The sequence below is a fragment of the Portunus trituberculatus genome, chromosome 30 (genome assembly GCF_017591435.1).
Source record: "Portunus trituberculatus isolate SZX2019 chromosome 30, ASM1759143v1, whole genome shotgun sequence".
Taxonomy (NCBI): Eukaryota; Metazoa; Arthropoda; class Malacostraca; order Decapoda; family Portunidae; genus Portunus; species Portunus trituberculatus.
In genome coordinates this window covers 11,552,750-11,567,749 of record NC_059284.1, presented here as the reverse complement: position 1 = coordinate 11,567,749, position 15,000 = coordinate 11,552,750, and the positions used below count along the sequence as shown (strand labels likewise).

Genomic DNA, 15,000 nt, shown 5'->3' with positions numbered 1-15,000 from the left:
AATTGAGTGGTATGCAGCAGCAGCAGCAGTAGTAGTAGAAGTAGAAATGCAATGGTAAAATGCCGGCCAACTGCAGTGTTACTGCACCGCCAGACGCCAGTCCGCCAGACCGCCACCCGTCCCGGCCACCGATCCGCCGAGTGGTGCCGACACATTATTCATTCTTAGCGGTAGGAAGCAGAAGAGTCCCGGCACAGACGTTAGACGGTACAAGCGTCAAGCGGTACCGGAAATGATGCCGGCACATTCAGTCGTACCAGTACAGACGTGTCTCGCCGAGCTACCGAGACCGCGCCAACGCGCCAGGGCAGCCAGTCGGTACCAGTGTGGAGCGGTACCGAGAGTGAGAATGACTCAATGTTACCGTCTTACCCATCACCGCTCGCCTTGAGCCACCTCCACGCTGTATACAATTTTCTCAGTACCATTTCGACTATTTACCGGTACGAAAAATTTTACCATTACAGTACCATTAAGGCTGGGACCGGTATTACCGGTACTGGTACCGGAACTTGCCCACCACTAGGTATTACTGGAAGGAGCGTCTATCCTAAAGGGGAGTAAAATCGGGCATCTCTGTTGGGGAAGTCCACTGTTGGTCAATGGTCACTTCAGACGCCAGACTACAGCTGCAGCCAAGGTTGGTGTGCCGCGCCCTGCTCCTCTTGCTTTGTTTCTTCGCTTAAGCTCATAATTACAGCGAAATTACCGTTGGCACCGTGTTTCATTCCTCGGATTGGACGAGTGTTGATCGGCAAGTTTAGTCATGGTTATTGGCATCCCTGCATGTCCTGTCACGTGCATGTAGAACTTCTGAGTTGACGGGAGAGTGGTGCAATCATGAAGGTCACTGGACACCGGATAGGCAACATAGGCATCGATAGTCTGCTTAAGGTGTTCAACGCTGGCTGAAACTGGTATCGGGGTTTCAGCTTTATGGTGAACTCATCTGTTTTATTTGAAACTTTGAGGTAGCCTTATTCCAAAGGTCTTGCAGCTCCGCCCGTCCGCCACTATCTACGTAGTAACTAAGGACAATAGTCTCTTTTTTTTTTTCTGGATAATGCATGTACAGTACTTTCCTTCAGCGTGAAAAAAGAAAATGGTGTCAGCCATGGCTGATGCGTAGTTTTAACAAGTGTTAGGCTTAAGAAGGTATTACATCTGATAACAGGATTTTCTTCAACAGAAGCCTTCATCATCATCCGCACCACTGATACCATGAAAATGTCCCAGCTGATGTTTTCATCGTCCTTGCCACTACTGCTGCTGCTGCTGCTGCTGGTGCTGAACCTCGGCCTGGCTGTTGCAGTACCAGGTGGGAAGTCAAGCGCCTAGGTAGTTGTGAAATAATAGGTGGGTGTCTGGGGAAGAGGGAAGTCCAAAACTTTATTTTGTAAAAGTATGATTGAGAAACACTGTTCCCAACTTCCCACTTCCCCCAACATCCTTCTCTTATCTTTGGTGTTCTTATTTCCTCCCTCAACTCCCCCACCCCACCGCCCACCAGTTTTCACTGCTCAGTTTCGTGACCTTCAATATCCGAATATTGGTAGGAACAACATGGCTTATAATGGAATAACGAGCTGTTCTCCTAATAGGCTGCAGACGAGTAAGACTGTCATGGCTTATAAAAAGGACTCTGCTTTCCAGTGGCCCGGCCTAACAGGGATTTTAGTCCCGTCATAATCGCCGGCGGCAGACCAGCCCTCACCCCAAGCGTGGTAAGGGACGTTGACTTGTGGCTGCAGTTATTGCAATGTTATCATTGTTGAAATAGCTGTTTTTAGGACCTTCTCATAATTCAAAATTTTTTTTACCAACTTGGCTAACTTTAGCTGATTGCAGATCATTGTGTGATTTATAATGTTGCTGCTGGTCACTATTAACTTAACTCCGCAGTCCAGCAGCGTGGCATTGGTGCATACCAGCCACACTGCTCCTCCTGGCAAGAGACAGCGGATAACATCGAAATCTCGTTCCAGGGTACTCTGTTTGGCTTTCCTTCCGATGATCCGGCGCCGCCCATACGATTTGGCGTACCCACATGGCGACCCTGGGGCCGGTAGGGATGGTACAGCCCCTTGTTAGCAGGACAGTCGTAAGAGTGCCGCGCAGTGGATAAGGAATCGTCGTGTCAGTGTGGCACCCTCATGTATTTGGCCTCTACTCCATTCTGTAATCCAAACTGCAATAAAGATATGACCTCGGAAACTTTTTCAATCATATGCGGAAAGGTAAACACTCGCTAATGTCATGTGTTTATATGATGTCATTGCGTTACTATTATGGTACGTAGTGGTGGTGGTGGTGGTGATGGGGAAGGTGTGTTGGGGAACCCCCTACCGTGTTGAGGGAGACGCGGCAAGGGTCGCGCCGTCTGAGTTTATCTCGTTGCTCAAAATTTTCATGCAAGGAATTTATAGAGTATAAGGACGAGCTTTTTAGGGAAGCTTGCTATTTTTAGTGTTTGGTAAACTTGAAATGTGAATACAATTTAAACCAAATTACGTCTTAACGTGATGACTGCGTCCACTTTACAAAATAGAGATTACTGCTCACATTTACATTGATCAAATATAAAGAAAGGCTTCCATATAGCCAAATTGAAAAAAATAGATAAATAAAACATACATATATAGTATTTGTTCAAGATCGAATAATGTGTGTGTGTGTGTGTGTGTGTGTGTGTGTGTGTGAATCCTGATTAATTTCCTTCTTTACGTCCTCCGCCATGAATAGCTGCAAGTGAAGTAAACAATAAGAAATAAACAAGTAAAGCTGAATTTAGACAAGTTTCGAGAATGTGTAGTTTCCGGGAAGGCCATCCTTAGGTGAGGAAAACCCAACCTATAAGCTGTAACTCTCCAGAGCATCCGTCTGCCTCTCCCGCTCTTCCTCCTGTTGTTGTTATTATTATCGTTGTTGTTGCTGTGCTGTTTCCTGTTGCTGTTGTTTCTAACTTATTAAGCGTTGTTGTGTGTTATTGTGTGCTATGTGTTTTAATTACCCACCAACGGTCATCTCTCTCACAACACAGCCATTCTTCCCCTGCAGAAAGACCTTAGCTCATAGTGATCGATCTCAGGGCAAAATATGGTCCACTATGATTCATTACACACCGGCACAGCGAGGTCACAGGACTGACTCATATCCCATACAGTACCTACCTGCCACATTTTAACAGCTTCATATAACCGGCAATTAAGCTGGGGACTAGCAATTAAGTGGGCATTATTTTTTTTCCTTGGCCAGTTTCCCTTTTACATAAAAAAAAAAAATGTCATCATAATGACGTGGAGGGCGAGCTGCGGTTCTTCCCGGGCTTCAGGGAGGCTGATAGGAAACACAGGTGCTTAACATGGATTTATTGAGGTGAGGTGAGATCACACACGAATAGGATAGTTTTCAACCTTTTACCTTAACAATAGATCACAGTATCTTTTCGCATACATATGTACATATACACGCACATGACCACGGTAGTATTGTTTTCATCTACCCTATGTTACTTCTGGTGTCAATTGGGCTTTTCCATCTCGACTTCGTGGTGTCAAACTGCTCTCTTTGTCGTCTTTCCTCGCAATTAACCCCACGGCCAACGCGGACGGGGGCGAGGACCGAAGAAAATGGGAGGTGGTGGGCCTCTGCCAAACCCGGAGAGCGCACCCTGCAAGAGGTAACATAACTTAGTGCCATTCCTCTCGCTGGTAAATTATGCTGTCTATGTTCTAATCTAAACGTCAGTCAGTCAGTCATTCAATCGGTCAATCTATCAATCAGTCTGTCTTAATTAATTCAGTCACTGGCCCATGACGCTTTTCTTACCGTGCTGGGTCTCGGGGCGGGTCTTCCACCTGCAAACTGAACCGTGTTGAGATTTCCTGGACGATCTCTTGAAAAGTTTGGACGGTTTCCTGGAAAAAAGGACAAACAATTAACACAGCACGACCAGCTTAAACAAATAAAACACATTATTGCGTTTCCATTATTGTTAGGAGTGTCTTATGAACCTTGGCGTGCAGTAGCTGTGGCAAGTAAGGTCTGTGACAAGTAACAAGTGGTGGGAGCGCCACTGTGCAGCCGCTCGGTCCTTTGGCTGGGAGTTTAATGCATTCTTTTCCTCGCCTGTCATATCTTTTTCATTTACTCTGAACTTACGCCTGAATTAACTGCTTCAGTACATTGCCATGTTCTCATATTTATTCTGCTTACTATATGGTGATTTTATGCAGCTTCAGAAACTTATGTAGGGATTAAAATAGTGAAGACTCTAGCTATCTTCTTACCTCCATAGACGCTTCTTAATGTAAATAAAATTACCTCATCATACCCAAAACTCACAGTAGAAATGTGCCCCAGTACTTAAGAGGTTAACTTTGAAGGGAAGCCAGAGTGGTCATAAAACATACCTATAAGACCTACAGGACCTCTGGATGAACTGCGCGTACCTCACCTTGTGACTGTTGGATCATGGAGAGGCCCACCACCAGCAGGAGCAACACCGAGAAAGGCAGGAAAGTTCTCATGGTGCAGGTGAGACTTTGCAATGTTGTACGTATAGGTGACCTGAAAGAAAGGATATGATGAATCTCCTAGCTCTCGTATAAAATTCGCTTTCCTCACAGGCGCTTCCTCCATGTAGTAAGAAGCAGAAGCGGCGTTGTAAGGGGCAGTGTAGTGGGCAGAGATGGACATATTCACTGTACTTGCCTGGGAGGACGGAGAGATAAGGCGAGTAGAGGAGGTTGGTGTGAAGTTCCGTGTGATGTTGCCACGACCACCGCGACCGCCTCACTGACGCAACACACCGGTCTGACTGGTAAATAAGAGAGTCCTTCTTTCCTCTTTTTTTTTCTCAAGTACATAGGGGAAATCCCGTTGACCTGCTGAAGTATCGCAAAATTTTCCTGCAATACACTCGGTGACTTCCCTGTGACCCTTGAGTGTGGGCGTAGAATGCGTGGCTGAAGGAAAGGCGACTGTAATGAAGGATTTAGTGGCGACTTTGGAAAGGGAACTAGGATACAATTAAGCAGCAAGAGAGGAAGAGGATAGAAGAGTGGGTGGTGGGAAGGAAGACGAGTAAAGGTTAGGTAAGATTAGGTAAGTTAATTAATTCTTAGGAAGGAAAAGGAATGTGATTGTGTTCTTTATTACATCATGTCCAGCCCTTCCAGCCCTACTCTCTCTCTCTCTCTCTCTCTCTCTCTCTCTCTCTCTCTCTCTCTCTCTCTCTCCTCTTTTGGTAGAGGAGACCTTGCGTGTTGGGAAAGAAAGTATGACAACCACGTCGATAAAAGAGCGTCGTTTTTTTTTTTTTTTTTTCTTCTAGTTCTGGTGGCATGTTGAGCTACTGGTTTGAATGCAATACGGACTTCTCAACTGTGGGGAATTATGATTGCGTATTTATTTAGCCTTCTTCTCATTCTAAGACAATTTTATCTCATATCTGGTATACTTTTTATATACGCACCATAATAATTGATGTTCTGAAAGGTATTTGCATGGTTTTTACGGATAGTTTGAAGGGGTTTATTGAAAGTTACTGGTATTTCCAAGGGTATTTCCACAATTCTGATGAAAGACATTAAACTTTTGTGGAAGTTATTGGAATTCTCAGGTGTGTTTTCAAGGTTGAAGTGATGTTTATCAAGCGCTTATGAAAGAAATTAGACTTTATTAAAAATAGACAAGAAAAGACAACAGGCCCGTTGATGAAATGTTCCTTTGTTTGTCCTTCTCCTCGGTGTGAAGACTGCAAAACTCCTTAGTTGATTATTATGGAGTAGTTTATAGCTAATACTTCCATGGTGTCTCTGCGGTTATAATTTTCTGATCTATACACCAAAGCAGTCCTCATCTAATATATCACTCACTACTGTGCCAAATATTTACGAGGTAAGTTCTTAGCTCATTTGATTTAGTTGCTGAAATCATCCTTAGACAAAATGAGTAGTCAAGGAGGCGATTAACTGACTCATGAAAAAATAACTATAGAAACTGATTAACTGCATGTCATTAACCTTGCAGAAATAATATATTCTATACGATAAAATCCAATAAACTTATCAAAACGGGTGAAAGTCTCATTCCAAAGTTTCCTGATTCGAACAGGGACTCGAGACTGAAGTTTGGGACGGAAAGCCGGCAGAGCCGCAGAGGAGGCAGAGAGCAAGTGCAGTGAGGACGTGATGGGAGGAAATGTGTGCGTTCTTCTTTCGTACAAGTGTTGCTTCCGAGGACTCTCCACAGAACCTGAGTGAGTCGTAGAGAATAGTAACAGTAACAGCCAGGCAGAGGTGAACGGTGGAGGGTATTGGAGGTCAGTAAAATTTCATAACAATTTGTTTTAACGACAGATTTATTTTTTTCTTAACTACTGACTTTTGCCATTACTTTCCATTATCATCCCCGGTGATCATCCCTCAGTCTCACCGTGATTCCTCGGCCAGTCTTACCAGTACATGGGGGTGGCAGTGCATAATGATGAACGTGATGGAGTGAACAGCTGATCATTGGCTGATTGGTCGGCTGAGACTAGCTAGTTAATACCGCATTATTTTGCTATCTCACCATGATAATTTTCCGAGATAGTTTTTCCTTGTAATAAGCTAGAATTCTTGCTAATCCATCACCAGAACCATAAAAATACCTTTGAAAAATACGATTGTTGACTATAGGTACGGTAGTGTCTTAAAAAAAAAAATCTTTTATATAGAAAAAAAAATAGCCTAAAGTCTATTGTATTTTGTAGCTTGAACGAGAAATGACTTGTAAGCAGACCTGCCAGCTTGCAGTGTTATTTTTATCAGCTGGGCAAGGCAGGGAGGCAGCGGGTGCATAAGGTATTTCCGCTTGATTCCTTTCTCAAAGACTATTTATAAAGGCCACAGATAGTTTAAGTTCTCATGTTTCCTTTTGATTTATTCATTTGTTTATTATTTTTCATACGGATAATGCAGAATCCTTAAATTATCACAGGATCATGCAGGTAAAGTGTCAGTCAAGTTCAGCATTACCAATTTACCAGTGTTACCACCCACTAAGTCACTGAGGTGAGCCAGGAAGCTAATTCGAGCTTTTATATTTTTCCTGTTTGGCATTGTATCTCAGCGCTGACCTCATCATGATACTTGGTCGTGTTGTATCATGTGGTGCAAATGATGCAACTGAGCCAGCAGCGCAAGAGCTACAGGGCCTGCAGGCACCACGCCACGCCAGTGAGTCAGTGACGCCAGTGCGAGTGTCTCACGCCTTGGCTAGCAGAGTGCCACGTTATCTGCCTCATAGGAGTCCAAGGGAAACGTAAATCTCTGCTGAACGTCACCAAATTATTTGTGGTTTTATTACTAATTATTACTAATGGAGGAGAAGGAGGAGGTCCTATTCTTGACTTTTACCATATAATGCACTATATTCAAGCCTTGAACGAACCGTATTGTTTTGTTTTGCATTTCGACGTTGTGCTTGTAGATTTGTTGATTTCTCTGCTTGTAGCTTTGCCAAACTAGTACCAGCACACACACACACACACACACACACACACACACACACACACACGAGTGTGTTGTGGTCTCAGTCCTACCCGAAGATCGGTCTATGAGCTCTGAGCTCGCTCCGTAATGGGGAAGACTGGCTGGGTGACCAGCAGGCGACCGAGGTGAATTACACACACACACACACACACACACACACACACACACTGAGAGATGTTTAAAAAAAAAAAAAAAAAATATATATATATATATATATATATATATATATATATATATATATATATATATATATATATATATATATAGTTTTCCGCAAAGATGTGTTGAGACTTGGAACAGTTTGAGTGAGGAAGTGGTGTCAGCAAAGAGTGGGCATAGTTTTAAAGAAAAATTGGGTAAGTGTAGATATGGAGACTGGGCCACACGAGCGTAAAGCAGGCCCTGTAAAACTACAACTAGGTAAATACACACACATACGTACACAATTAACACCATAAACACCTTAAAGGTGTTTAATTGATCGATGACCTACAAACCCACATTCCTCTATACGTTAAGATTCTGGAAGTTCACTCCTCAGTTTACGGATCTCAGCGACACACACTGGTGTGTATTATGACGTGGTTATTCCTACCTGCAACCTTGAAATGTGGTGCAGAACTGTTTCACATACAGCACTGAGGAGGAGACTGAAGTTGGCAACTAGTTTTATGCTACAACATAACACTACTACATTTTACACACACACGCACACACACACACAAAGGCAGTCCTGGCTAGTTTTGCGCCCTGGGCGAACAATCCATTGGCGCCCCCTCCCCACTCCGTTTCCCCTTATTATAATAATGCAGCGGTGTCAGTCTATCCACCGCCCCCCTCTCCATTTCTTTTCCTCTTGAGTGACACTCTCTCTCTCTCTCTCTCTCTCTCTCTCTCTCTCTCTCTCTCTCTCTCTCTGCAGCGGCAGGTTAATCCCCTTCTTCCCTCCTCTCTCACCTTTTTTGACATATACACAACCTGTATAACTCTCAGCAACAAGTTGATGCGATAATAGGGGCGCGCAGCAGCGCTCACTCACCAACTTGACGTGGAAATGAGTGACATTAGTCTAGAAAACCGACGATTTTTTTCCTGGCATTTTATTTTATTTATTTATTTTTTTTTTTTTTTACTGAGGGAGCTCATGCACTCTCAAATAGATTGTGCCCTGGGCGGTCGCCCACATTGCCCATAGCAAAAACCGGCTCTGCACACACACAAAAAAAAAAAAAGGAAATTGGAGAGACTACAAAAAATGGCTACAAGAATGGTTCCAGAATATAAAGGGATGACATATGAGGAGAGACTTAAAGCTATGAATCTACCATCCCTGGAACAGAGAAGAGAGAGAGGGGATATGATACAAGAAAATTGAAGAGACCAATGAAGAGAAAGACCTAGGAGTAACCGTGCAAAACACTTTGTCATCGGAGAAACACATTAACAAGATATTTTTGAAAACATATAACATGCTTCAAAATATTGGTCTTGCATTCCACTACCTAGATGAAGGAATGATGAAGAAGATACTATGCACTTTAATAAGACCCCAGTTAGAATATGCAGCTTGCGTCTGGTCACCGCATATGAAGAAAAATGTGAAGAAGGTGGAAAGGGTACAGAGGCTGGCAACAAGGATGGTACCAGGACTCAGGGAGTTAGACTATGAGGAAAGACTGAGGAAACTGGGGCTGACCACATTAGAAGAGAGAAGAACAAGGGGAGACATGATAACTATGTATAAATTGGTGAACAAGATTGACATATTGGACAGAGTTGATAAAGGTGACCACAAGTAATCATCTCCGAGGACATGGAAAAAAACTAATAAAAGACATCTGTCTAAATGACGTGAGAAAGTACAGTTTCCCGCATCGTAGTATTGATAAGTGGAATAAACTGAGCAGTGATGTCGTTGATGCAGTGTGTGTCAATCAGATGAAAGAGAGATATGACAGGAGTGGCCAAGGAGGCAGGACACAGAGAGCTTAGCTCGGGCCCTGTAATACACAAATAGGTAAATACACACACACACACACACACCCGGTAGCTCAGTGGTTAGAGCGCTGGCTTCACAAGCCAGAGGACTGGGGTTTGATTCCCCGGCCGGGTGGAGATATTTGGGTGTGTCTCCTTTCATGTGTAGCCCCTGTTCACCTAGCAGTGAGTAGGTACGGGATGTAAATCGAGGAGTTGTGACCTTGTTGTCCCGGTGTGTGGTGTATGCCTGGTCTCAGGCCTATCCGAAGATCGGAAATAATGAGCTCTGAGCTCGTTCCGTAGGGTAACGTCTGGCTGTCTCGTCAGAGACTGCAGCAGATCAAACAGTGAAACACACACACACACACCTAAACTAGAATATGCAGCAGTAGTGTGGTGGTCATACAGGCAGAAAGATCTTGGGAAACTAGAAAGAATCCAGAAGACTGCTACAAAGCTGGTGGCAGGAAAAAAGGATCTTCCCTATGAAGAAAGACTGAAGGAAATGGAAATACAAAAACTGAAAGATAGACAGGAAAAAGGAAATTTAGTAATTATGTACAAGTTAGTAAACCATATGGAAAAGATAGATAGATAAGACCTGGTATCACTAACGGAGGATGGAGATAGATGAACAAGAGGACACTCCAAGATCATGAAATGTCAGTGCTTGAGGGACATTAAAAATGTTTAGTTTTCCACGCGAGATGGAGGACATCTGGAACAGATTGAGTGAAGGGATTGTAGCACCAGAGAGTGTGCACAAATTTAAGGGAAAGCTGGATGAAAGTAGATATGGAGACGGGTCACTATGAACCCTGCTCGAACCGTGTAATATACAAACATCTGTAACTGAAATTATCAATTATTTTCTCATTTCCTAATGGCTGACATACCATTGTGGGTAGTGACTTTAATGGTCATATAGAATAGTACTGCCAGTGAAATTAATCACCACAACCATCATTTTCCTACTATATATGCATAACCACTTTGAAAATAAGTGGTTTTATCTTCTTATACTGAAGGTAGGAATACCTGGTCATTTTCTGGGTTTAACTGCTACATTATTCCAACTGCCAACTGCTGAGTGATAGGTGATACACTTACCAGTACGTGTCTAGAATGTGCTCAGTAGATACACTCAACCTTGACAAGACCGCTATAGCACCTGTAACCATTCTCTTGTATATGCATTTATGAAATTAGTTTTTTTTTTTTTTTTTTTTTTGTAGAGCAATGAAAGTGATGATGTGCTAACCTGAAGATCTGAGCAAGGCTTCCTCCATCTTTCCTGGTCACAAGTGTCAGAACCAAGAGAGGTGTTGGCCCAGCCAGGAAGCTTGCTGTTGCTTGAATCCAAGAAGAGCTCACTGTGTGCATTGAAAAGCTGAGGAGTGTTGGATGGGATCAAAGGCTGCCATACTTTGAATGTCATAACACTCTAACTCATATGTGTCTCATACTGGATAGTGGCACTGCTCCTGATGAATTTATCAGCTTCTACATAGCATCTTGTATTAAAACCATCCTCACGGAGTTCTGCAACCAGTTACAGGCTAAGGAAATTATCACAATGCTGCCTGGCAAAGTCACCTCATTAGCAGCTTCCAGTTATTGTGCTTACTTGCAGGCCTCCCACAACCAGAGGATGCATGCACTCAATGGAAATCCAGATTTCCCGAGCCACATGGAGGATATTGACAAACGACCATCAGAAGTGAAGCAGTTTCTTGAGGGTATCAGTTCATTGACATCAATCAGTCAGGCCAATCAATGGGGAGGGACTAGTACGTGGGCTGCTGCAGACCTCTGAAGAAAGTCTTCGTGATGAATTTCATTTGCTCTCCTCCTCTATCTTGCGTGATGGCAAGATCCAGCCAAACACTGACATCCCAGTGCCTGCCACCACCCTTTACCCACGGCAACTCAGGCCCACCTGCCCAGGACCTGTGGTTAATTTCCTCTGCTTTGCCTGTCTCATGTATGTCTCTCTCTCCTGTTCAGGGACGACCAATGAAGATCACTGCACGAGGCCAGGCCATCAAGCGGCAACAAAGCTTAGAATACTTGTTGGAGATGGAAGATTCACCTGAGCCAGATGCAGTCTCATTAGATGGCTATTTGTGCAGTGACCTTGAGCTTCTCGTGGGATGTGAAAATTTTGGTGGTATGGACTTGTGCTTGGAGACTTGGCTTCTCAAACTAGCAGCATTGGATTCAATCTTGGCACATGGTGTGCAGTCCCAGTCACTGCCAGCAACTATCTTCACTGCCTTTGACACAAGGACCAGACCTACAGTGGACCGGGCTGTGGTATCCATCAATGACAGCCCGGTGTTCAGTGAGGATGTTGGGGGACTTGCCACTCCTGTGTTCCCTTATCATGGAGGTGATGGCACCTTGTCTTTCCACTTGTTTACTAGAATAGTTCCTTCTGGTGAATTCATCTTTCTACCTCCTGCCATCATAACTGGTGACCAGAATTGCACTTTGCGGCTTGTTGCTCTCTTTGTGTTGATGGTGACAGACTGGCCTTTGGTATATTCACCATCCACCAGACCACCACTGATGACGTGGGAGGCAACCGAGGTGACTAGGTATTTGTTCCTAGTGCTACCACATTTCATATACCTGGGTTGCGGTCTGTAAACATAATCCTTCCTCGAGGCACTTGGGGCAATGTATCCGCTGATCAAAATTCTACCTATTGGGCTGCAGCCGTCCACCCCCAGTTTGGGTCGGCAGCCACTGGTGTTGGTGCTGCTGCCCACTTGGCTCATGACCCCATAAACATTTGTTGGGATCTTGGTGCACAGCCAATAGAGTATAGCATAACACAGTTTCTATGTAGTTGGGCGCTTGATTTCAACACATTTGACATCATGGAAATGGTTTGTATCCTTAAGCTATACAGCAGTGTTACTAATGCTGACTTGGCCTCTGCCCTTGAAATCCTTACGATGTACACAACCTACTTCCCATCTCTTATTGAATCTAATGATGCTAGCGAGACAGATTTTGCCCCTGATAGTGTTGGTGGTATGCGAGTCAATCTCTTAAACTGCACTGTATTACCACCTGCATCCAACAGTACCTCTGAGCCACAAGTAGTGGGAGGTTGGCCACAGGCATCTTGCCCACATACAACTGTGATGGGCTATGAAGTCAATATAATTGCCTTCAATTGTGTGATGCTTGACTTGTTGGAGGGCCCCTCCCTGCATGTCTCCTCACCCTGCAGTCTTGGGAAAGCCACCACAATAGCACAAGAGATTCTTAGTGCTACGCAAGCTGCTGTTTGCCCACAGGTGTGCTATGCTTTGTTTGGCATAACTTCAGAAGGGCTAACCAGTGCATCAATATACAGTAGCCTAAATTCTGCTCAAGACCTTGTGCAGAATTGTTTTACTTTTGTATTCAAGCCATCCGAGATAGGTCCATTCTGGTAGTTCCTTGAGAGGAAGCTCACTGGATATAGTCATGTTGGGATTGTCTTCAATAACACCAGCATCAGCCCATATTCCAGGCAGTGCTGTCCCAAGAGATTCTCAGCTGTAAATCATGATACTACCATTGTGGATGGTACTGTGCCTGTCAGCATGGTCACTGCTTGGCTGGCATTATTTTCAAATGAACTGCCAAAGAGTGAAGCAGCTTTCACTTCATCTTGTAATGACATAATTGCTGGCTATGATACTGTCCAGGACCCCACCCTGTATCCTCTCACCTTGAATGTGAATGGCACTAAATCAACGGCTGGCTTCACCACTGCAGCTGACCACCTCAGCTTCTACTCCTTGGACCAGTTGTTCTCTGATAACTTGAACTCATTATATAACATCAAGTTGGCCCAGACTGAACCAGCCCATCGCCATTATGTGAATTATTATGGCAAGACCATTGATGGAGTTGTCTTTCCAGCAACCAACACGCTCATCAAACAGCGTGCACTCCCGCTGCTTCACGGAGCAGTGCGACCTGGACAAGATGCAGACGCTTTGTTAGGCTCTGTCCCTCGCATGACTTCTAAAGGTGAAAGAGTTGTGATTTGCTATGACCTGTTGGAGGGGAGGTAGGATGCTCCTTTCAGCAGAGAGAAGAACAGGTATTGTGCAGCGGGCATCCCTTGGAACTTCAGGACCACTGGGGAGGTGGTGATATATTTTAATGGTCACTCTTCAAATGACAATATTATATACTGTTTATGCTTAGTTTAGACAGAGTGCATTGCTGTGGTAATTTAATCTGATGAAGTGTTATTAGTCTTCGTAAGATATGTGTAAAGTCTAACACCCAGCATTACATATCTTTACTAAAAACTTCCTTCTTTCACTAGTCATTTAGTCTGATTCAGGCATTTGCATTATTATTTATAGCTTTCATTCCATTTGGCAAACTTCCATCCATATCACACATTCTGTACATAAGCATACTGCCAACTTGTATGTGGGTCTGTCAATGCCCTTGCCTTTCTTCAGATTCTACCGTGGTGCACGGTATCGCCCAAATTTGGAATTGTAGTGCTGTGGTGACTGAAGTCTGCTTATTGTGAAGGTCAGTGATAGTAATTTACAAGTATTTGACTACAATAAATAGCATTAGTAGTACAAAGAAGGGAGATCCCAGCCCCATCACAATGAAATGCTGAAGCTTATTTTATATTTATTAGTGAAGATAAATAACCATCATTAATAATAATTGTAGAGGTCACATTTCAACACTTTAACAAAAAGGCTTACCAAGCATCAAGTTACTTAAAAACAGAATAATACTGAACAAAACATGTCAGGAAAATAAAAAAGATAACCGCAGAGCACTTTAGTTTCTTTACATCAACGAATACATACATAAATATTTGTCAATAATCTAACATATGCAAACAGTGATGAAAAGATAACTTTGTCTTGGTAAATCTGAAAATAAATAAACCACGTCTGTGCAACATACTTCAGACATTAAGCAAATGTGAATCCATGACACTTTTAAGGCATCCCCACTACTCTCAAACAAAGCTCCCCTCTTCTCTTTCTATACACATTTAGTGATACATGTCCTCACTATGCAGCTTCCCAACTCCATTTCCTCCAATTGAGTAAAGTGAGGGGGTTTCAGACTCAAAATAATTCAAGTCTGCACATAAGTAAACACAACACTAACAATAACTTGACTGGGTTGATTTTCTGGCAACAAAATCTGGAAGTTGCATAAAGCATTAGATGAAAAGCAAGTGTTAAGATCCTCAACACATTTACTTCAAGTTCTATGAATATAACTTTCTTAGAAGGCATAAAGAGATTTCTCCCACATAACAAGTCCAGACTAAACCACAGTAAAAGCTTTGCATGAACACTAGGTACAGAAAAAGGAGTCCAATACAATATTTACAAGACAGATGCACCACAAAAGTTTTTACCTATGATAAAGATCTTACAGACATAGTATGGATTGTTGTCACCAGCCTGCACTTCTTCCCAGGCTG

General features: G+C 43.4%; 2 protein-coding genes and 1 long non-coding RNA gene across 3 annotated transcripts in view; 1 reads left to right on the top strand and 2 right to left on the bottom strand.

Annotated features, from left to right (window-relative positions):
- Positions 1–3,353: 3,353 nt before the first annotated feature.
- Positions 3,354–4,883, bottom strand: LOC123510908. The gene is made up of 4 exons (XM_045266380.1): positions 4,714–4,883; positions 4,457–4,569; positions 3,829–3,917; positions 3,354–3,670 (listed from the first exon to the last, which is right to left on the bottom strand). Exons 1-4 carry the CDS (start codon positions 4,866–4,868, stop codon positions 3,587–3,589), a joined length of 441 nt encoding a protein of 146 aa, XP_045122315.1. The 5' UTR covers positions 4,869–4,883; the 3' UTR covers positions 3,354–3,586.
- Positions 4,884–6,123: 1,240 nt separating this feature from the next.
- Positions 6,124–15,000, top strand: part of LOC123510906 — a 9,211-nt gene continuing 334 nt past the window's right edge. Inside the window, exons 1-2 of the long non-coding RNA XR_006676638.1 lie at positions 6,124–6,262; positions 14,000–14,075. This is a non-coding gene — a long non-coding RNA (uncharacterized LOC123510906). The remainder of the gene's footprint in view (positions 6,263–13,999; positions 14,076–15,000) is intronic.
- LOC123510905 (polyadenylate-binding protein-interacting protein 1-like) overlaps positions 14,171–15,000 on the bottom strand; it is a 12,110-nt gene continuing 11,280 nt past the window's right edge. Inside the window, exon 9 of the mRNA XM_045266379.1 lies at positions 14,171–15,000. This exon is cut by the window's right edge and continues 296 nt beyond it. The gene's annotated coding sequence lies outside the window, so the exon portion shown is untranslated.

Bases quoted from the DNA above. Each gene is read 5' to 3' on its own strand.
- LOC123510908 (XM_045266380.1), bottom strand. From the start codon at position 4,868: ATGTACTTGAGAAAAAAAAAGAGGAAAGAAGGACTCTCTTATTTACCA. The intron at 4,570-4,713 runs GCAAGTACAGTG...CCTTTCTTTCAG, and splicing joins TTATCTCTCCGTCCTCCCAG to GTCACCTATACGTACAACAT. The intron at 3,918-4,456 runs GTGAGGTACGCG...CCTTTTTTCCAG, and splicing joins CATGATCCAACAGTCACAAG to GAAACCGTCCAAACTTTTCA.